This window comes from Oncorhynchus mykiss, chromosome 27 (genome assembly GCF_013265735.2).
Source record: "Oncorhynchus mykiss isolate Arlee chromosome 27, USDA_OmykA_1.1, whole genome shotgun sequence".
NCBI classification, from domain to species: domain Eukaryota; kingdom Metazoa; phylum Chordata; class Actinopteri; order Salmoniformes; family Salmonidae; genus Oncorhynchus; species Oncorhynchus mykiss.
This window is the reverse complement of record NC_048591.1, coordinates 16,669,914-16,692,845: the sequence shown is the minus strand read 5'-3', so window position 1 is coordinate 16,692,845 and position 22,932 is coordinate 16,669,914. Positions and strand designations below refer to the sequence as shown.

Genomic DNA, 22,932 nt, shown 5'->3' with positions numbered 1-22,932 from the left:
CCTGACCCATGGCTGCACCCCAGCCCAGTCATGTGAAGTCCATAGATTAGGGCCTAATCAATTTCAATTTACTAATTTCCTTATTAGAACAGTAAAATCTTTGAAATTGTTGTGTTTATATTTTTGTTCAGTACATTTTAAGCCTTATGTACAATTGGAGGTCCTTGAAAATGACAATTAATCGCTTGAAAAAGTCCCTGAAAGACCTTGAATATGACTTGCCAATGTCTTTATGAACCCTGCTTAAAGGATTATAGTCCAATGTTGTTGTATAGGTGGAGTTATGGGCCAATTTGCATATATTCACTTTTATTACTCTAAATACACGTGGAACTGCTTGAAAATAATTTTTATTTTAGTTTCAAACCATTTTGATATCTTAATCCAAATGTCACACATTGGCCCCATTATTTATATAAAGACCCAGAACTGTTATTTTTATATGTGGCGTATGCGGTGTGGAGAAGTCCTTTTTAGTCTAGAAATAGGCTTTCTGGGCCCAGAAGCCAGATTGTGATTCATATGTTAATGTGGATAAACAAAATTAAATATTTGTTCTTATCAAATGCATTTGCAGCATCATTATTCCCCTTTACAGTGACAACAGGAGGAATGGGAACGAACCTAAAGGCAGTACAGCCTTTTAGAAAATGGGAGGGACTCACACACACACACAACATAAAAGTCCATGTAGAAAAAAAAGTGTATAAAATAAATGGTTATTGGATGAACTCGGTGGGACAAACAGTTCTTGCTTCAAACGTTGAGTTAATACATTTATCCATTAGCCAGTCCACATTTTATCATGGCCACTTTCAGCAGGAGACAACGTTGGCCAACGTTCAGATAGATATCTATGATATAGAACATATATACTTCTCTGGTATATGTAATAAGCGATCACATCAGCTCGAGTCATGACATTTCTGTCTGCAAAGTTCCACAACGCTGCAGCATCAGCAACTTGACAACGATTCGGAACACACCCACCCCTTCACGGAAGTAGCAGTCAGGCCACAACAATGAGGCAGATATTTCACTGGATGGTTAAATGTGAAGCATCCGCTTGGTGATTCCACGCACTACCAAATATGGTAGCGAGAAGAAGCCCAATGCCGGGGAGTGGGAGAAGATGGATTTTGGCCGAAATTCTGCAAATGTTCTCATCGATGAAACATTTGATCTCAATACGGTTTTATGAACAGAGTGGACTACGGGTTTTAAACTTTACCCTTTGCAAAAGTTTTTTTTTTAAATCGCGTTGTTTAGAAGGAGTGCAAATGCGAAATGAGTTATCGCACACGAGCACTTCAGAGTGGGCGTTCCCTAACGGAAATATGCAGATGATGCTAGAACGCGCCAATAAGATCTCGCAAGCTCGTGCTTGGCTCTAGATATGCTTATGTTTTATTAGAATACTTTATATATCCATATTTCTTGCAGCATTGCTCTCAAGTTGACAACCCGTCTGAAAGACACACCAACACACAGATTGGAGAGGTTTGAGCAGGGCAGCCCCTGTGAGCCATGGATAGTACCCTCTGGTTCCTGGTTTATTCCCCAGCAGATGTTTCTGTTGGGATTCAAAACCGGCAAGCCTCCTGTTGCTAGGCCACTTTTTAGATTAAAAACGCTGCATTTGTTTCCAAATGTGCCTACAGCACCTGAGACACAACACATGCCCTATGTCCTCACCAGAGATTGCTTCCCCTTCCTGGAGACACATGAAGGTGAAGGGCTGCTCCTCTTCCTATAAGGTGTGGCCCGGGGGAAGCCGCGCCTGGGACTGGAGAGACTGAGACGGACGTAAGTTCTGATGATAATAGGACGGACAGCACATAGAGATGGACATGGGCTGCACCTTATTTGATGATAATGTCACTACACACTTTGTGTGTAGCATCACCCTGGAGTGCAGCCTGCAGATCTGGAGGAGGTACTTCAGAAGGGGGTGGAGACGCTGGTCATCGGGCAGGGCATGAGTGAGGCACTGCAGGTATGTCCCTAGGCCTGGACCCATACACACAGACTTTCCCTAGCCATACACATTTACCCCAAAAATGTTTATTATATTGACAAGATATTAGAATGACCAATCTAACAATGGAAATAAATGTCCTCAAAGATGGAAGGTAGGTGGGACTATTCTAACCAAGAGCGCAGATACGTGTGAATAATAGCCCATAGAGATATATAGAGGACTCATCTTTGTTTCTGTGCCATTATAGCATCTGACAGCAATAGACATTGCCTCAATGGCAATCTCCTTTATAAAGTAGTACAATATGTTTCTTCATTGACTGATTTTTTTCTCCCAACTCATAGGAATCCCCACCCAGTTGACTACTTTAACATGTTGGAAGCCTTCAAATGGCAATGTCCATGCTAAAATGGATTAAATCCATGATGAGTCCTCTATATATCTCTATGACAACAGGGACAACTACAATATAGTCATTTTTGGGTAAGTTGCCGATATGCCACAGGCGTCCACTTATCACTGCATTCGTAACAACTTAAACATTACAAAAATGACTTACAATCAAATAAGCCTCACGTAGCAAATGAGCAATTCCATTTTTTTGTTGACCAAATTAAAAACTCATTGACCTCAATACAAAAATTCCTCACTTCTTGGGCTTATTTGGACGACTGTACATACATACCCCAACCAGAAGCCATGGATTACAGGCAACATTCGCACTGAGCTAAAGGCTAGAGCTGCCGCTTTCAAGGAGCGGGACTCTAATCCGGAAGCTTATAAGAAATCCCGCTATGCCCTCTGACGGACCATCAAACAGGCAAAGCATCAATACAAGACTAAGATCGAGTCGTACTACACCGGCTCCGACGCCAGTCGGATGTGGTAGGGCTTGCAAACTATTACAGACTACAAAAGGGAAGCACAGCCAAGAGCTGCCCATTGACACGAGCCTACCAGACAAGCTAAATAACTTCTAGGCAAGTAACACTGAAACATGCATGAGAGCACCAGCTGTTCCCGGACGACTGTGTGATCACGCTCTCCGCAGCCGATGTGAGTAAGACCTTTAAACAGGTCAGGGGTGTGTCTATATGGTCAACATTCACAAGGCCGCAGGGCCAGATGTGTTACCAGGACGTGTACTCTGAGCATGCGCTGACCAACTGGCAAGTGTCTTCACTGACATTTTCAACCTCTCCCTGTCTGTAATACCAACATGTTTCAAGCAGACCACCATAGTCCCTGTGCCCAAGAACACTAAAGTAACCTACCTAAATGACTACCGACCCGTAGCACTCACGTTTGTAGCCATGCAATGCTTTGAAAAGGCTGGTCATGGCTCACATCACCACCATTATCCCAGAAACCCTAGACCCTCTCCAATTTGCATACCGCCCCAACAGATCCACAGATGATGCCATCTCTATTGCACTCCACACTGCCCTTTCACACCTGGATAAAAGGAACACCTATGTGAGAATGCTATTCATTGACTACAGCTCAGAGTTCAACACCATAGTGCCCTCAAAGCTCATCACTAAGCTAAGGACCCTGGGACTAAACCCCTCTCTCTGCAACTGGATCCGGATTGCATGGTAGGCCTGATCACCAACAATGATGAGACAGCCTATAGGGAGGTCATAGACCTGACCTTGTGGTGCAAGGACAACAACCTCTCCCTCAACATGATCAAGACAAAGGAGATGATTGTGGACTACAGGAAAAGGAGGACCGAGCACCCCCATTCTTATCGACTGGGCTGTAGTGGAGCAGGTGGAGAGCTTCAAGTTCCTTGGTGTCCACATCACCAGCAAACTAACATGGTCCAAGCACCCCAAGACAGTTGTGAAGAGGGCACGATAAAACCTATTCCCCTTCAGGACACTGAAAAGATTTTGCATGGGTCCTCAGATCCTCAAAAGGTTTTACAGCTGCACCATCGAGAGCATCCTGACGGGTTGCATCACTGCCTGGTATGGCAACTGCTCGGCCTCCGGCTGCGGTACATCACCGGGGTCAAGCTCCCTGCCACCCAGGACCTCTATACCAGGCGGTGTCAGAGGAAGGCCCTAAAAATGGTCAGACTCCAGCCACCCTAGTCATAGACTGTTCTCTCTGCTACCGCACGGCAAGCGGTACCGGAGTGCTAAGTCTAGGTTCAAGAGGCTTCTAAATAGCTTCTACCCCCAAGCCATAAGACTCCTGAACAGCTAGTCAAATGTCAACCCAGACTATTTGCATTGCCCTTCCCCCCACCCTCTTCTACGCTGCTGATACTCTCTGTTATAATCTATGCAGTCACTTTAATAACTCTACCTACATGTGCATATTACCTCAATTACCTCAACACCAGTGCCCCCGCACATTGACTCTGTACCTGTACCTCCTGTATATAGCCCCGCTATTGTTATTTGCTGATGCTCTTTAATTATTTGTTATTCTCATCTCTTACTTTTTTTTTGGGGGGGGGGGAATTTTCTTAAAACTGCATTGTTGGTTAAGGGCTTGTAAGCATTTCACTGTAAGGTGTAACCTGTTGTATTCAGCGCATGTGAAGACATACAATTGTTTTTATTCGATTTAACTTTCAAAATACAGAAATCATCCCCGCAGCAAAATATGATACAAATTGCATCAGAAGGGAATGATTTATGTATTTGGAAATGTTACGTATCTTGAAAAAATGTTGTTTCGCTTGTCAGCAATCAAGTTGAGACTATGTCAACAATGGATTAATGAAACAAAAACAAAATGATAGTTTTCAGGTGGAATTTGTCTTTTAAAGTCAGCTGCAATGTTGAACACGCTCTCTTTAAAAAGGTCCCTTCCTCAAGTGTGGACTTTGTGTGACAGAGAGGAGTGGAACTGAGGGTGCTGCAGACCGTGAAGGCCATCACAGAATACAACAACCTGGTTGGCCAGGGAGCCAAGGTGGGTGGCGTCTTCCACTCTACCTGCTGATGAAATCATACCACATACCATCTGGTTTCATTCATTCATTCATTCATTCATTCATTCAAAAAAAGTTTGTCCTTAACTATAGCAACTAGGAATAGCAACACATAGATCAGACAGGTGACCTCAGTGATACTCTGGCTTAGTCTCGTGCGGAATTCCAAATGGCACCCTATTCCCTTTACAGTAGTCAAAAGTAGTACACTATATATGGAATAGGGACCTATTTGGGACGCATTCTCATTCTAGTTGAGAATAAAGGCCAGTCAGCTAGTCAGCCAGCCACTAACAAATATATTGTTTTGTAAAAATGAACACAGTAAGGAAGGACCAGCTTTGAGTCTGCACCAATGGCTGAGGAGAAGCAGGTCAGGGGTGTGAGAGGGAGAAGACAACAGACAAGATAGAAAAGACTAGAGGAAGAGGATAGGGAAAGGGAGATGGATGTTTAAAGAGGTGTGTTTGTCAGCGGCAGGCAGGTTTGGGCATGATGAAGACCTTGACAGGTTTGCTGAAGAGAATGGTTCCCTCAGTGGCACCCTCTGCTGGCTGGAGGCCTTCAATGCTGCTGTCGCTCCACGCTGTCTTAGAGACAAGATGAGCTGTAGGCCAGCAGCAGCCTCACTTCGATCTGATACGCCTTTGAGAGAAAGACAGAGAGAAAGGGGCCGGGGTAAATTTGTGTCCTCACCGGTCCATGCGGAGTGAGACAGGTAAAATGCGTGTGGGTGTGCCCCCCACTAGTCCATGTGCTGTGAGACAGTGTGTGTCCTCACCAGTCCATGCGCAGTGAGACAAGTAGACCTGTGTGATGAGGCGGTGGCGGTGTGGTCCAGGACTCCTGAAGTCTCCAGGTTTAGGCTGAATCACATGAGACTGGCCGTCTGGATACTGTGTGTGTGTGTGTGTGTGTGTGTGTGTGTGTGTGTGTGTGTGTGTGTGTAAAAGACAAAGCAAACTATTACAACTGGGACCAACACTTCATCCATGAGCAGGAGAGAGGAGATGGCACAGGTTATATACCGCTAAGGTCCTGAACAAAGGCTCCATTCTGATTCTCTACCCTTCACCCAGAAATGTGCATGTACATTGGATTGGTGCAAGCATGGCTGGAGGGAGTTAACACCATATTCCAGTTAATTCCTTTTAAATCCATGAAGGTGAGTGTATGAGTGCACATTTTAGGAGAAGTTTGGAGAATCGGAACGCAGCCACGGGTTGTGTACCAGAGACCTTATATAACAGGTTGTGTACCTGTACTTTGTGTTGTGGGGGTCTTGTACGTGCTCCAGCGTAGCGTCGATGTCTAGCGCCACCACCAGGCCAGAGGTGAAACGCAGGTGGTTGTCAGACTCTCCTGTCGGCTCAATGATGGTCGCTGATGCACGCTGGACCTGCCAACCAATACAAACCACACCTGGGTCAAATACCTGTGTGTGTATGTATGTGTTCTGTGTACCCGTTTAGGAAATTGAAGGTTTAAGAAGCCACTCTGTCTCAGTGTGGTCTGAAGAATCTTGACCAGTTCTCCAGGCTTGTAGGCCGACAGCCTGGGACTCACATCCAACAGCTTCCCCACAAAACTTTCCTGGAGGTGGGGCAGCTCCACCACAAACAGCCTGGAGGCATAGAGGTTAGGATTCATCAGAATACCAAAAGAAAAGGGTGTGCTTTCTGCAAGGTCAATGTTGCCACCATGTGGCGATAAATTAAAACAACAATTCAGTTGCCCAATTAATTACAAATGCATCGGTTTCTGCTTCTTTTCTTTTATAGGACAAATATTCTGTCTTTTTTGTTTTCAACAATATCAAATGTTTATGAAATAAAATACATGAAATAATTGGTAGATGAAATTATGATTAAAAAAAAGAGATAATATACCTCTGAAAGGATTCCACCTCCTGAAGGAACTTCTCACAGACACTGATGAGAGGTTCAACTCTGCAGAGAGATGAGAGGGGTTGAGCTGCTTGACAGTTATAGACATGGACGGTGGGGGTGTTTGTGTGTGTACTAACCCTCGCCTAGTACGGGCAGTCAGAACTCGCTGTAAGGCCTTAGCCTGTAGTCTGACATGGTGTATGGTGGCCACCTGTCTGTTCTCCAGACCATTATATAGGAACACCAGTTTATACGTCTCCTCCAGCATCTACAAACACACAACATGACATTATATACACAAAGCTCTGCATATCACATTACTGTCTAGGGTTAATGCCACCGGCTGAAGACACATACACACTGAGTGTACAAAACACTTGCTCTTTCCTTGACAGACTGACCAGGTGACCCTTATTGATGTCACTTGTTAAATCCACTTCAATCAGTGTAGATTAAGGGGAGGAGACAGGTTAAAGAAGGATTGTTAAGCCTTGAGACAATTGAGACATGGATTGTGTATGTGTGCCATTCAGAGGGTGAATGGGGAAGACAAAAGAACGGGGTATGGTAGTAGGTGCCAGGTTCACCGGTTTGTGTGTGTCAAGAACGGCAACGTTGCTGGGTTTTTCACACTCAACAGTTTCCCGTGTGTATCTACGATGGTTCACCACCCAAAGGACATCCAGCCAACTTGACAACTGTGGGACGCATTGGAGTCAACATGGGCCAACATCCCTGTGGAACACTTTTGACACCTTGTAGAGTCCATGCCCAATGAATTGAGGCTGTTCTGAGGGCAAAAGGAGGTGCAACTCAATATTAGGAAGGTGTTCCTAATGCTTTGTACACTCAGTGTATGTGCTCCTCTTCCCACTGGAGACCGGGGTTCAATCCCCCTTCAACCCATATCGCCCAACTGCCTGTATCCCTTCCATTTCAAATCTGTCTATCCAGAGACACCTTGGTGAGCAGTAGTTGGCAGCGGAGGTAGGTGGCAAAAAAGTCAGCAGCCCCTGCCAGCTCTGTCTGTAGCTCACCCAGTCTCTGTAGATCTCTGAGACACACACACACACAAAATAGTCACTTCAAAATGTGTTTTTAATGTTTTGATAGTATGTGTGTGTGTGTATATGTACCTGATAGTAAAGTTTAGCAGGTCCTGAGCCCCGGGGTCCTGTAGGTTTTGTATGGTGCTAACTCTGCTCTGACTCTGTTGGAGGAACAGCTGAGCAGACTCCACACTCCTGGAACCTTCTATACCACTCCCACCTGGGGCCTGCTTCCTCCCTGGTAACTACACACACACATACATTACAACATATTGGGTCTCAGCATGGGTCTACTGTCTGAAAGGGGTGTGTGTGTGTGTGTCTTACCCTGAGAGGAGGTACTAGGTGAGAGAGGCTGTCCCGTAGGTGTAATGTCTAAATGTGTGGTCTGAGAACAGAGCTGTCATGGTGGAACAAGACTGAGCTGCGTTGAACACCAGCACCAACACTGCAATAGCTGTTACGCTAGGTCAGGACCACACAATAGGTATAGGGGGGTGTGTGTGTGTAGGATACAGGCAGGGCCGTCCATGTCTGGTTCAGGGGTGTGGAAGTAAGGGTGAGTACTGAGCAGCTCTGGAACCAGCGGTAATACCAGGGTAGGATGACGACAACCTAGAAACTTTAGACACCTAGAGAGATTGAGAGGGGGAGAGATGAAGAGAAAGATAGCAATGAAGATAAGAGAGTGTTGACTTGTAAAAGCTTTTTATTGAATCACTTGCAAATTGACGCACGCACGTACACACACACACACACTTACTTACTTCCAGGCAGAGTTGCGGTCAGTGGGGTACTTGGTGAGATTTTTCAACAGCTCCAGCAGAGCCAGTTGGATACACTCTTTAGTCGACACATTGGTGAAACACAGCAACTCATGTAGCACTTCTCTGATGTCACGAGACGAGTCCTACACAGGTTACACACTTCAGTTGTTTATTATTATCCATAAAAAATATATTTTATCATTTAGAAATGTTCTTCTTTCACCTTGTAAGTGTGAAAAGTGTGTGTGTGCGCATGCGTGTGTGTGTTGGTGCGTGCATGTGAGAATCTGCGTGTGTGTGTGTGTGTATTTCTCCATATCTGTGTTGGTGTGTGTATTACCTCTAGTACAGCCAGTGCAGTATCCAGCTGGTCTTCTCTCAGGGTGTTAGTAGAGATCTGTCTGAGGACGTGGATGGACTGCAGCCTGACCGCCTCAATCTCATCGTTAAACATGTCAACCAGGAAGTCCAGGCACATCTCAGCAAAGCTGGCAGATGATTGGGCGAGAGCAGAGAAGGCATCCACAGCAGCAATACGCACCTCTACAGATAAAAAACACACAGGCACATTATCATTTACACACACAACACTCTCTCTCCCTCTAACAGCCTTTACACGGGAGAAAATTAAATAAACATCACACCACACACAGAGGCATCCCACAAACACAAACACTGACACACACACCCTTGCCGATACACACGCACTTACCGTACATCTCCTCCAGTCCGTGTACAAAGGCTCCGCAGGCCCCCGAGGCGATCAGGTTGACAGCGGAGGTGTCCACCTTCTCCTTGGGAGCATCATCAGCCCATTTCATCCCAGAGGAGAACTCACGAGACGCATAGAGCTCCTTGGCCCGCTCATGAGCAGTACGTTTCCTCTGAAATATAGATAACACACACGTACATATATATTATAAACGCAGCAAAAAAAGAAACATCCTCTCACTGTCAACTGCATTTATTTTCAGAAAACATATTTGTATGAACATAACAAGATTCAACAACTGTGACATAAACTGAACAAGTTCCACAGACATGTGACTAACAGAAATGTAATAATGTGTCCCTGAACGCGGGGGGGTCACTTCTCATGGCAGACCTTGTGGATCTGTTGCCATATGTTTGGGTTTTCTGTTTAACAAAAATACTGAGTGGAGGGGGAGCCAGGCCATTTAGGATCTGGAATACAAGACATGCATCGGTGTATTTCACAAGATTTTCCCAACTCAGAGCTCATGCTTTCTGAGGATGTAACAGTGATGATGGCGATTGGGCATCCAATCAAGCACTTTGAGAGCCTGTTTGTAGACAGACTGAATAGGTTTTAATGTTGTACAGCAAGCTTGGGCCCAACTAGTCAAGCAGTATGTTAAGTGGGAGAGTATCATAGATTTGAAGTACAGTTTTGCTACCTCTGTAGTCAAACAATTTCGTATAAATCGGAAATTAGCTAGGTTGAATTTGGTTATCTGAATGACCTTTTTCACATGCTTTTTAAAAGAGATTGGAATCAAGTATTAGGGTACTTAAAATCAGATAGGTACTTAAAATCAGGTACCACCTGAAGCTTCTCCCCTGACACATAGACATCTGGCTCAGTAGCATCTGTTGCCCTCTTTGTGAAGAACATGCAAACAGTTTTTTTCACATTGAGATGCAAACACGAGTCACTTTGTAACCTGGAACATTACAGTAGTGAGTTCTTGTGCAGCTTGTTGTTTGCTCTTTGCATGCACATATATCACTGTATCATCTGCATACATTTGAACTTCAGACCCAGTACAGACAGAAGGCAGATCATTAATGTACAGGCTGAACAGGAGGTGCCCCAGTATTGACCCTTGTGGCACGCCCACATCATAGCTAAGAGTGGGCGACAGCTCATTGCTCACTCTGACACACTGAGTTCTGCCTTCAAGGTATGATCTCATCCATCTCAAGGCATCGGGGGGAAAAGTTGAACTTGGACAATTTTGTGATGAGAATCTCATGGTTAACAGTATCAAAAGCCTTCCTTAGGTCCAGAAACACAGCCCCAACAACGCCCCCTTTGTCCATCTTGGACTTCACATTTGGTGGATAGATTATCTTGGCAAAGGAGAAATGCTTTAACAGGTATGTAAACAAACTTGTGCACATTTCTTTTGAGAAATAAGCTTTGTGCATATATATGGAAAAGTTCTGGGATCTTATATGTCAGCTCATGAAACATTGAACGGACTGTTTATTTTTTTGTTTAGTGTAGATAACAATATGTATAGATTACACTACATACAGATTACATTACATACAGTATATACTGTATTACATTACATCTAGATTACAAAGAGCTCCTTGGCCTTCTTGTGAGCCGTATATTTCCTCTGAAATATACGTTATTAGAAATAAATGACAAATAAAATGCTGTATGCTTCCTCTGAAGAGACATTTACACACACACACACACTGTACGTACCCTGAGGTCTGACATCAGTTTCTTGTCCAGAGTCTGCTCAAGGAAGTGAGGACTGACTTGCAACATGTTACCCTGAGGAAGAGAGGAGAGGGATGAGAGGAGTGTTAGGAAAGGAGAGCCATGACTATCTGAAAAGTAAGATGTGAAAGAATGGTTTGTGTGTGTGTGTGTGTACACACCAGTGTTTTGGCGGCCTGCACCCTGACTACCCAGGATCCATCAGAGACCACGTGACTGATCTTCCCAAACGAGTCGTCGACCAGGCGGACTTGCTCATTGGACGACGGGATAGGCAGATGACACCTTTAGTCACCATCGCACAGCTGTTTTCATCAGTGAGTTTGTGTTCAGTGTGTAGTGTTGGGCTTGTCTGACATTGCAGCCAACATTTCAGGCGACTGCTGACTGACTGATCTACAAATTGACTTACATCACAAATAAGCACTCATTATTATTTGTAGATCAGCCTGACAGTCACAATTTACCCACAATGCATCATGGATTTGGTGCTCTTATCTACTTTGTGCATGACACAAGTAATTTTCCCAGCAATTGTTTACAGACAGATTATTTCACTGTATCACAATTCCAGTGGGTCAGAAGTTTACATACACTAAGTTGACTGTGCCTTTAAACAGCCTAGATAATTCTAGAAAATGATGTCATGGCTTTAGAAGCTTCTGATAGGCTAATTTACATAATTTGAGCCAATTGGAGGTGTACCTGTGGATGTATTTCAAGGCCTACCTTCAAACTCCGTGCCTCTATGCTTGACATAATGGGAAAAGCAAAAGAAATCAGCCAAGAACCCAGAAAATAAATTGTAGACCTCCATGAGTCTGGTTCATCCTTGAGAGAAATCTGTTCATCTCTACAAACAATAGTACACAAGTATAAACACCAAGGGACCACACAGCCGTCATACCGCTCAGGAAGGAGACGCTTTCTGTCTCCTAGAGATGAACGTACTTTGGTGCGAAAAGTGCGAATCAATCCCAGAACAGCAGCAAAGGACCTTGTGAAGATGCTGGAGGATACCGGTACAAAAGTATCTATATCCACAGTAAAACAAGTCCTATATCGACATAACCTGAAAGGCCACTCAGCAAGGAAGCAGCCACTGCTCCAAAACCACCATAAAAAAGCCAGACTACAGTTTGCAACTGCATACGAGGACAAAGTCTGTACTTTTTGGAGCAATGTCTTCTGGTCTGATGAAACAAAAATAGAACTGTTTGGCCATAATGGCCATTGTTATGTTTGGAGGAAAAAGGGGAAGGCTTGCAAGCCGAAGAACACCATCCCAACCGTGAAGGACGGGGGTGGCAGCATCATGTTGTGGGGGTGCTTTGCTGCAGGAGGGACTGGTGCACTTCAGAAAATAGATGTCATCATGAGGAAGCAAAATTGTGTGGATATATTGAAGCAACATCTCAAGACATCAGTCAGGAAGTTAAAGCTTGGTTGCAAATGGGTCTTCCAAGTGGACAATGACCCCAAGCATACTTCCAAAGTTGTGGCAAAATGGCTTGCCCTATAGAACATTTGTGGGCAGAACTGAAAAAGTGTGTGCGAGCAAGGAGGCCTACAAACCTGACTCAGTTACACCAGCTCGGTCAGGAGGAATGGGCCAAAATTCACCCGAGTTATTGTGGGAAGCTTGTGGAAGGCTACCCGAAAACATTTGAGCCAAGTTAATTTAAAGGCAATGCTACCAAATACTAATTGAGTGCATGTAAACTTCTGACCCACTGGGAATGTGATGAAAGAAATAAAAGCTGAAATAAATCACTCTCTACTATTATTCTGACATTTCACATTCTTAAAATACAGTGGTGATCCTAACTGACCTAAGACAGGGAATTTTTTACTAGGTTTAAATTTAAGGAATTGTGAAAAACTGAGTTTAAATGTATTTGACTAAGGTGTATATAAACTTCCGACTTCAACTGTATGTATATTGGGACATAACAGGAGCAAGTGAGGTCATACCATGGCTTTGATGGCCGCCGTGCACACCCTTGGGTCCTGGTCAGAAAAGTAGTCACTGATGACGCTCTGTGCATCTCTCACACACACTGCGCCAGACACCCCTGGAAGGGAGAGTGGAAAATAGTCACTGATAACACACTACTTGTGCACATCCCACACACATCTCTCACAGACATGGTGATGTGATGAGGGGACTAGTCTGGTTAAATTAAGTATAAACATGTTATGTAGTGAATATATTTTGTTGTTGACTCAACTACCCTGGTTAACGCAAATAAATATACACACCTGAAGCACCGCCCCCAATCATAGCTGGAACCAATACCGGTCCGTCTTTATTTAGGGGCGTGTCCACATTTCCCAGGCAACTCAGGAGTTGCAGGCATTTATTCCTCATGCCGAAATATGTGTCTGACAGGTGCTGAGAGAGAGGAGGATGAGCAAGAGGGATGAGAGAGATCGATGAGCGAGATCGATGAGCAAGGGGGATGAGCGAGAGAGGAGGATGAGCGAGAGAGGGATGAAAAAGAGGTATGAGAGAGATTCAGGAGCAAGAGACAGGAGCAAGGTGAGGGAAAGAAGGGATGGAAGAAGGAGAGGCAGAAAGGATAAAAGTAGGAGGGGAGAAAGGAGGGACCATGGAAGGAGGGGAGAGGATAGCTGCTCTTGGCAACGCGGGCCTATTTCCATACACTAGCGTTGCTTTCAATTGTATTGGGTTGCCCAAAAACAGTTTGCGGGAAGCCAGAAGTTAAATACAATTCCATTTCTACTTACTGTGCCGGTGGGCAGGAAGGTTGGTCATTATGACAGGGGGAATTTGACAAAATATCTAAAAGATTGTATTACTAAACAGACTTTCCAAACGTGGGTCTGTAGAAGACCCACTTCTAATCTGCATTTCTCATGTCAAAATAAAAGTCCCCCACAAGTTATTTATTTTTTGTCCACATATGGCGCATGTGCAGGACTTTTATTTTGACATAAGGTAAGCAGCGAGTATGTTGGCACAGTACGTTGACATTATATTTTATTGAACTTCTGTCTTTCCGCTGACTGTTTTTGTGCAACCCAATACAACTGAAAGCAACGCTAGTGTATGTAAATACACCCACATTGCTAAGAGCAGCTAGGGATAGGAGGGTTACTTTACTTTGTAATAGTGTCCCAGGAGGAAGAGAAGGGAGAGAGATGACGGATAGATAGAAAGAGAAGAGAAAGGACGGAAGGAGAAGATGGAGGGATGGAAGGATTAAAGCCAAGACACCATACCTTGTAGTAGTGTTCCAGCAGTATGCTTACCACCCCTTCCACACTCTCTGCCTCCACGGAGCTGCGGGCAAAGTGCAGCAGGTACTACAAGATATCAGTGGGGTTGGGGGCCTTACACAGGTCAATGTGCAGCGCTGCAGACTTAATTGGTTTGGTCAGACGGAGCTTCTTGGCTGGAGCCTCCTCTTGGAGAAGCTGTTGATCAACAGAGACAATGGATTACCTTTTCTTTTTCATTTTGTGATATGAGATGATACGGATCTGGATAGCTAAACGGCATATCTAAAGCTGTAGGGATCGAACTATAGCTAGGATCTAGACAAAGCTAGCCCAGATCGATTTGTGCTCCTCCCCACTATATTGCTGTCCTTTGCATGATCATAACAGAAACAGACTGGGACACAGGCTAGAACAAGATTGCAATTGTACACCAGCCAGCATAACTAGCTACCACTGGCCATTTGCTCAGATCCCTGTGACCCAGCTTTTCTATGAGGCCAATATAATATCTATATCTAGCTAAAGTTAATAAAAGAGGATGCATGATGTTATCAACAACTCGGTGTTGTTATTGTTAGCTAGCTACGAAACACTCAGACGCAGTCTAACGTTAGCTAGCTGGCTTGCTATTATTGAAAGAACAACGTTGGTTAAAGGTGAATGTTTAGTTTTTTTCCGTAATCATGGTCTACCAACCTGGACAACTTCTGATAATTGTTCGTAAACTCGCTTTTTGAGATGTGCTGCCATTTCCAACGAAGTTAACGTTCGTTGTTTAGCTAAAGGTAGCTACTAGTATTTTTTTTTTTTAAAGCTCCCAACATATCGTCATCAAGTGTCGACGGAATACGCAATTCTTGGTATAAATATACTTCCGGTTCCTTAACGAATTCTTTCCTGTCAGCGGCCTCCAGTAAGATGGCTGTGCAAATCTCAAAGAAGAGGAAGGTCAGTTCACATTTCGTCTCAAAATGCTCTTTATAACGGATGCATTTGTAGGAAATTCGGATGCCATGTGTTAGCAGTATGAATACGGAGTTGGTTGTAGTATTGCTCGGCGTCCTCGTCCCCTAGACTAAAGAGGATTACCACAGATACTAGCTACGGGTACAGGAATCCCCCGCTAGTGAACGTGTCACGGGTTGCCTTTTATACCGTGCTAGCGAGTAAGCATAACCAGAAAATCACCATTAAAATAGAGTTACAACTCTGAAGTGATGTCTAGATTAGTGGTCAGTGTCTAGTTGGCTAATGTTAGTCACACATGTGGCAGGATACTTTATTTTAACTTTGGCGCTAACGTTACAGTTCACCAGCTCTGTAACTTGTGGGCCAATGATGCTACCTGATGCACGTTCACTAGTGGCTATGTGACTACAAGCATGTTCCCTACAACCTTGTGTTATCCTTCGTTAGTTTGTCGCGGACGGAATCTTCAAAGCCGAGCTGAACGAGTTCCTGACGCGCGAGCTTGCGGAGGATGGGTATTCCGGTGTGGAGGTGCGTGTGACCCCGACCAGGACCGAGATCATAATCCTGGCCACAAGGTAACGTTACTGGTATGTTGGTAGCTAGTGGTGTTATTCAGGCTTTAAAAGGTTGATTGTTGGTAGTATAATTAATTTGTGTAAGTGGTAGGATTGGGCGGTATCCAGATTTTTATACCGTGCCATGCCGGGATATACTGTATTACCGGTAGTGCACACAAGGGGGCAATTTTCCCCCAAACGCAAGCCGAAAGTATGTCCCATAATGATTACAAAATGCTAACAAGTACTAAGGAATGCAGGTGCTAAAATAGAACTTGGTTGTATTTCAAAATCAAATCAAATTGTCACATGCGCCTAATACAACAACCATACAGTGAAATGAGCCAACAATGCAGTAATAACAAAGTAAGCTGTAATTAAAGAGCACCAGTAAAATAACAATAGTGGGACAATATACAGGGGGTACTGGTACAGAGTCAATGTGAGGTGGCACATTGATGATAACAACAGTAGCAGCGGTGTGGGGGGGCAATGCAAATAGTATGGGTAGCCATTTGATTAGGTGTTCAGGAGTCTTATGGATTGCAGATAGAAGCTCTGACACACTGGTATAGAGGTCCTGGATGGCAGGAAGCTTGGCCCCAGTGATGTACTGGGCTGTTCACACTTCCCTCTGTAGTGCCCTGCGGACGGAGTCCGAGCTGTTGTCATACCAGGCAGTGATGCAACCAGTGGACACATGCTAAATCGTTTGTCTCCTGGGGGTGGAGTAAGTTTTGTTGTGCCCACTTCCCGACCATCTTGTTGAGCTTGGACCATGTTTGTTGTGATGTGGACTAGAGGTTGACGGATTATGATTTTTCAACGCCGATACCGATTATTGGAGGACCATGGGGCCGATACCGATTAATCGGCTGAATGTTTTTATTTTATTTGTAATAATGACAATTACAACAATACTGAATGAACACTTATTTTAACCTAATATAATGCATCAATAAAATATATTTAGCCTCAAGTAAACAATGAAACATGTTCAATTTGGTTTAAATAATGCAAAAACAGTGTTGGAGAAGAAAATAAAAGTGCAATATGTGCTATGTAAGAAAGCTAACATTTCAGTTCCTTGCTCAGAACATATGAAAGCTGGTGGTTTCTTTTAACATGAGTCTTCAATATGAGTGCTACGGGTCGGTAGTCATTTAGGCAGGTTACCTCAGTGTTCTTGGGCACAGGCACTATGGTGGTTTGCTTAAAACATGGTGGAATTAGACTTGGACAGGGAGAGTTTGAAAGTGTCAATGAAGACACTAGTTGGTCAGCGCATGCTCGCAGTACACGTCTTGGTAATCTGTCTGGCCCTGCGGCCTTGTAAATGTTGACCATATAGACACACCCCGTGTCTTTTAATAAAATCAACTATCTACTGAGCTTGTCTGATGCTTTAAGCATGCTGTTTGATTAAATAATTAAGAACCCTGTTCCCGACCATCCTCCTGCTGCCGGCCCCGCAGATTTTGCCATTATGCTCCTGAAGTTGTCGGCAACCATTTCCATTTTGAATATGAGTTGTGATTTTCGTGGAACAGTTTCATTTATTTTATTATGGTCTTTCTCTCAAAATCATTATCATTTGGTTAATCAAAGTTCTATCTAATTGAAATCTAAAATTAAACTTATTTTGCCAACTATGTTAAATAGTAGCCTACATAAAGCAAATAAATAAAAACATTACAGAATGCTGGCAGAAAATACCCTATAAATCACATTGGCTGGTCATGGCATTTCTGAAAGAACTTGAAACATTGTATCGACTGTGTTCACCAGAAGGTGCTAGTGGACAGACACCGCTGTAGGCTATTTGTGAAAGGAATAAGAAGTAATCCAGTCGAAACGTCATAAAATACCAGATCAGAGCTTTACATTTTTCCCTTTCATGACGAGTGGTTATCAAAAGGGAGAGACCTGTAAATATTTTTCTAATGCATCGAGAATGACAATAGTTCCTCAATGGATTCGAAAACGGATTTAGTTTTGAGGTGAATAACATTACTTTGAGAAGCTCATTAGTGGTGGTGAGTATTTCGGATTGTCTTAACTATCAGACATTCGCAGATGGCCACATTTATGGCCTACATTTAGGCACAGGTCAGGTAGCCTGGGCCTACTTCTATGTGACAGTAGCGCTTCAAACAAAATACAATAAATTGACAACTTGTGAATGGAATGACATAAATCATGTTTCTCACAAGTGTAGCGTGTTTTGTGAGCTCTGCAAACAGTGTCAACTCCCATAATGAGAACGATAAACGACTAATAATAATTGAATGCATTAACTTAAATCACCATAACCAAACATTCTGGAGTTAGATGTTTCTTATGCATCTTAGCCACACTCCCCTTCTTGGACAGTGGTATTTTAGTCCACAGAGACCAGTGCAAATTAGACTGTCTCGTGTGCAACTGCTCAACACAAAAAATCTTGTTTAGGTGGCGAGTTAGAGATATGGTGGGTTAGGGTTGGCGAAAGTGGTCTGCTTTAGAAAGAGCCATTTTGCCAAAGTGTTTTTATCATAATGAGAACACTGGCGCCTTCCAGCTACTGTCCTGCACCATTCAAACTAATCTGCGTTTACTAACTCAAACATTTTTAAATATTAAAAACCTGTTAAATACGGCTGGAGCTTTCAGAAAGATAAAATACACTGATTGCATACAAAGCACATTTAGAAATGGATTATTGTTGTTTCAGGACCCAGAATGTTCTGGGAGAGAAGGGCCGTCGCATCCGGGAGCTGACCGCTGTTGTTCAGAAGAGGTTTGGCTTCCCCGAGGGCAACGTGGAGGTAATCGCACACTACTGACATGCATCCACCGGACACACTACAGCTGCTTACGTGTAAACATTAAACATACTCCCTAACCCCAACATCAAGGAGCTGACAACTGTGGTTCAGAAGAGGTTTGGCTTCTGGAGGACAGAGGAATATGATTATGAAGTTTAAATTTAAACAAGTGTGAATTCCACATTGGGGATGATTTTAAATGTGTTAATCAACTTACAACAACCAACCTCAAGTGTGTGTCTGAAGGTAGTCTATGACTGGAGAAGCTCTAGCTTTGCCTTTGCACCAGACTGTTAACCAGGAACCACTTTCCTTCAGTGATGATACGATGACGAGTCGGAATGGACACGGTTTGTCTCTGCGGTCACTGGGTCAGGGACACGTTCTGTGTCTCTGGGTTCAGTTCCCCAGAGCAGCGTGTCTCTTCAGTTGAAGACATCGAGGCATTTGTCTGAGAAGGACTCAATCCAGTATAGGAAATGTGTGGATTCAGATGTTTTCTTGTTAGGTAGTCAGGTGGCTAGTTGGGTAAGAAGAAGGTAGTCAGCGATGTATGAAGTAGTCGGCGTGAATCGTGAGGCTACACTTCTCTGCTGTGGTGGTCCCGCGGTGATCACACTGCAGCAGCCACACCAAGCTTTAGGCTGTGTAGCCTCTCCCGCTCTCTGTATGTGTAGAAGGATAACTTCCCCACTCTCTCCCTCTAGCTGTATGCTGAGAAGGTTGCAACACGTGGTCTGTGTGCCATTGCTCAGGCTGAGTCCCTGCGCTACAAGTTGCTGGGAGGACTGGCTGTACGTAGGTAAGACGAACCCTGGCCTGTGAGCTCTAACATGTTGCACCTAGACACTGCTTCATGGTCAGTTGTGCATTAACCTGTAAAGGAGCAGGTTTCACTCTGTAATAGTACAGGTTAGGATTTGGGAAGGTAAGCAGGTTCTATATCTGTTGTCTTAGGCAGCCCCTGGTTAGCTTAGCATGCTAACATGAGTGTCTCTAGGAATCCATTGAGCAGAACATACCCCTGCTGTTACAGTCCACTTTCTTGAACTTTCTCATGATATGAAGTAGAATGTCTCCCTTCGGTGATGATACGATGACGAGTCGGAATGGGACAGTCGGTCTCTGCAGTCACTGGGTCAGGGACACGTTCTGTGTCTCTGGGTTCAGTTCCCCAGAGCAGCGTGTCTCTTCAGTTGAAGACATCGAGGCATTTGTCTGAGAAGGGCCAGCAAAATTGCTCATAATGTTAGATGTGATCTCATAGTTGCCATGAGTATTAAAACTATTTTCTTTCTCACTTACACCCCCCTCCCCTTCATCCTCTCTCGCCCTCCTCCACCCGCTGTCTTTTCTCCACCTTCACCATCCCTCTTTCCATCCCTTTCCTCCTTCTATCCCTCTTCCAGGGCTTGCTATGGTGTGCTGAGGTTCATCATGGAGAGTGGCTCTAAGGGTTGTGAAGTGGTAGTTTCTGGGAAGCTGAGGGGTCAGAGGGCCAAGTCAATGAAATTTGTTGACGGCCTGATGATCCACAGTGGAGACCCAGTCAACTACTACGTAGACACTGCTGTACGCCACGTCCTGCTCCGACAGGGTGAGTACCAAATCAACCCCTAGACACTACTACCCTACCCCTAAACAGGTGAATACCAAATCAACCCCTATACCCTACCCCTAGATTATTCTGCTCTGTCAAGGTGAGTCATCAACAGTATCATCTTTGGCCTGTTGCTTATGAAGATTAAATGTTTTCCTTCAGTGATGATACGATGACGAGTCGGAATGGACACGGTTTGTCTCTGCGGTCACTGGGTCAGGGACACGTTCTGTTTCTCTGGATTCAGTTCCCCAGAGCAGCGTGTCTTTTCAATTGAAGACATCGAGGCATTTGTCTGAGAAGGGCCAGGAATTACTTAAGTCTAGTTATATTATGATCAACCTCTTTCTTGCTACTCTACACACAGGCTAACCCTCATACTCTATTCTACATGCTTCATGGTTCTGCGTAACTGTTGGGTAGAGGGCACTGATGTGTTCATGTATGTGTTTTTGTCTGTCAGGTGTGCTGGGCATCAAGGTGAAAATCATGTTACCATGGGACCCCAGTGGTAAGATCGGCCCCAAGAAGCCTCTGCCAGACCATGTGAGCATTGTGGAGCCCAAAGACGAGACTATCCCCGCCACCCCTGTGTCTGAGCAGAAGGGGGCCAAGCCAGAAGCCCCAGCAGCCATGCCACCGACTCCTGTACCCACCGCATAGACAGGTACTATACCCTAACACTAACCCAGCCACCGTATAGTAGAAATGTACTGTAAATCAGTCTCAACTGGTTTTGCCTCAGGACCCAAATTTAACCAGATTGACTCAAAATTTGCATTGTTGGGGGACACCACAAATGAAATCTGGGAGATCATTTTTAAATCTAGATTGATGAAGTATTAATTGTGGAGAAGGCTTGTGGTAGTGAAAGGACTCCCCATGATTGTGTCATTTTAAAATGCTCCCTCAAAGCATCTATCTCAGCGTGGGATACACAGTTTGTTTACTTTAGTTTAGTTTACGCATCCCTTCTGTGATGATACGATGACGAGTCTGAATGGGACACAGCCTGTCTGAGGTCACTGGGTCAGGGTCACGTTCTGTGTCTCTGGGTTCAGTTCCCCAGAACAGCGTGTCTCTTCAGTTGAAGACATCGAGGCATTTGTCTGAGAAGGGCTTCCTGAATGTATCAAATATGTGCGTCTCAAATTCCCTTCATTTTGCACTACTTTTGACCAGGACCCATAGGGCTCCGTTCAACAGCAGTACAGTGTATTTGGAATGGGGTGCCATTTGAGTCAGACAATATACTGGTGGCGGAATTGACCCTGAGGATGTTTCTAGACTGTTGCACATTTAGCTAAGCTACTGTATGTTGTGTATAATTCACAAACTGATTCTGGTAGGGTTAGGGATGGTGTCCTAATGTTGGATATTCTGTCTTTTCTTCTCCAGGTGTCAACCATTTGTTCAGATGAAAGCAGGACCCTGCATTTTCTTTCTGTACAAAAATAAAACCTGGAAAATACACCTTGTCTGTCAACTTTCTGTTCCATCTAGAAGAAAAAGAAAGGCACACCTATTAAGACGAGGTGCTGGCTAGCGGAGTAGGAAACTTGAAAATAAAAGAGCCGCACACTCTAGGAGCTCAGATGCAAAAATGTAATACCAACGTTTCGACAGCCAAGCTGTCTTCATCAGGGTATAATCACAAATACTGCTGGATGACTCATATAGTGTCAAAAGACATGTCTGTAATCATGGCCAAGAGTGGCCTAATATTGGTTAATAATCAAATATTAAAATGTCATAAAGAACAGCATACAAACAACAAATGGATAGCATACGATCATAGATTAAGTTGACTACATAAGCTTACAAACAATTACAATGGCAAAGTCACAAGAATGGCTTCAGATCAAAGTCTACGTTGAGACCGAAGGGAGCAAGGGTCTTTAAATTAAAGATCCAGGCAGCCTCTCGTTTTAACAATACATTTTCAAGGTCAGCCCCTCTCCTAGGGAGGGTGACATGTTCGATGCCAATATAACTCAGAGACGAAATCGAGTGGCCTGCCTCCAAGAAGTGGGCCGCAACTGGATAAGTAAAGTTTTTACACCTAATGGTGCTACGATGCTCTTGAGATATGTACTTTTAATTCGCGCTTTGTTTTACCTACATAATTTTTACCACAAGGACAAGTTATAAGGTAAATAACTGCCTTAGTGGAGCACATAATAACACCTTTTATTGGGATCGATTACCCTGTTTGTGGGTGTTTGAAGGATCTACATTTATAAGTGCCATTGCATTGAGCACAGCCATTACATTTGTAATTTCCATCCAGTAGGGGTGCAATTAGACATTGTTCAGGAATATCATGGGGTGGTAAATCAGTTTACCAATTGGTCTCTGAGATTTCTGCCCCGCGAGAATACGACCAAGAGAAAGTCTCGGTAATGTGTTTTCGGACCATCATCGGATTTTAGGATGTGCCAATGTTTGAACAATTCCCTTAATTTGTTCAGAGCACTTAGAATGCAAGAATGCGTCTTTTTGCTAGACTGACCTTGAAAAAGGTAATGTTTTGAATTTTCTCAATGGCAATATTAATCTGATCATTCTTGTAGCCCCTCTCCATGAACTTTCTTTGCGTCTTAGCCACATTTCTGTCAATTTTTCAAAGGAA

General features: G+C 44.0%; 3 protein-coding genes and 4 non-coding genes across 7 annotated transcripts; 6 read left to right on the top strand and 1 right to left on the bottom strand.

Moving 5' to 3' along the window:
- Positions 1–1,685: 1,685 nt before the first annotated feature.
- Positions 1,686–4,945, top strand: LOC110507105 (mth938 domain-containing protein-like). Its single transcript, XM_021586973.1, has 3 exons — positions 1,686–1,757; positions 1,901–1,996; positions 4,838–4,945. Exons 1-3 carry the CDS (start codon positions 1,686–1,688, stop codon positions 4,943–4,945), a joined length of 276 nt encoding a protein of 91 aa, XP_021442648.1.
- Positions 4,426–15,130, bottom strand: LOC110507104 (integrator complex subunit 4-like protein 2). The gene is given in 18 exon segments (XM_036965679.1): positions 4,426–5,579; positions 5,716–5,830; positions 6,194–6,558; positions 6,824–6,883; positions 6,961–7,091; positions 7,784–7,877; positions 7,960–8,117; positions 8,200–8,234; positions 8,237–8,329; positions 8,389–8,504; positions 8,640–8,782; positions 8,980–9,182; positions 9,352–9,523; positions 11,101–11,172; positions 11,280–11,403; positions 13,093–13,193; positions 13,381–14,559; positions 15,061–15,130. Coding segments are annotated over 14 exon segments (1,788 nt in total). The 5' UTR covers positions 13,167–13,193; positions 13,381–14,559; positions 15,061–15,130; the 3' UTR covers positions 4,426–5,579; positions 5,716–5,830; positions 6,194–6,245.
- On the top strand, positions 14,950–21,771 carry LOC110507642 (40S ribosomal protein S3). The gene is made up of 7 exons (XM_021587755.2): positions 14,950–15,312; positions 15,781–15,911; positions 18,607–18,700; positions 19,408–19,502; positions 20,110–20,297; positions 20,764–20,967; positions 21,699–21,771. The coding sequence occupies exons 1-6, from the start codon at positions 15,283–15,285 to the stop codon at positions 20,961–20,963; spliced, it is 738 nt and encodes a 245-aa protein (XP_021443430.1). The 5' UTR covers positions 14,950–15,282; the 3' UTR covers positions 20,964–20,967; positions 21,699–21,771.
- Positions 19,013–19,160, top strand: LOC118944801. Its single transcript, XR_005040118.1, has one exon. It is a non-coding gene; the product is annotated as a small nucleolar RNA SNORD15 (small nucleolar RNA).
- Positions 19,781–19,927, top strand: LOC118944787. The gene has a single exon (XR_005040104.1). It is a non-coding gene; the product is annotated as a small nucleolar RNA SNORD15 (small nucleolar RNA).
- On the top strand, positions 20,457–20,604 carry LOC118944788. The gene has a single exon (XR_005040105.1). It is a non-coding gene; the product is annotated as a small nucleolar RNA SNORD15 (small nucleolar RNA).
- Positions 21,272–21,418, top strand: LOC118944800. Its single transcript, XR_005040117.1, has one exon. It is a non-coding gene; the product is annotated as a small nucleolar RNA SNORD15 (small nucleolar RNA).
- Positions 21,772–22,932: the final 1,161 nt, after the last annotated feature.

Bases quoted from the DNA above. Each gene is read 5' to 3' on its own strand.
- LOC110507105 (XM_021586973.1), top strand. From the start codon at position 1,686: ATGTCCTCACCAGAGATTGCTTCCCCTTCCTGGAGACACATGAAGGTG. The intron at 1,758-1,900 runs GTGTGGCCCGGG...CTTTGTGTGTAG, and splicing joins GCTGCTCCTCTTCCTATAAG to CATCACCCTGGAGTGCAGCC. The intron at 1,997-4,837 runs GTATGTCCCTAG...TTTGTGTGACAG, and splicing joins GCATGAGTGAGGCACTGCAG to AGAGGAGTGGAACTGAGGGT.
- LOC110507642 (XM_021587755.2), top strand. From the start codon at position 15,283: ATGGCTGTGCAAATCTCAAAGAAGAGGAAG. The intron at 15,912-18,606 runs GTAACGTTACTG...TTGTTGTTTCAG, and splicing joins ATCATAATCCTGGCCACAAG to GACCCAGAATGTTCTGGGAG. The intron at 18,701-19,407 runs GTAATCGCACAC...CTCTCCCTCTAG, and splicing joins TCCCCGAGGGCAACGTGGAG to CTGTATGCTGAGAAGGTTGC.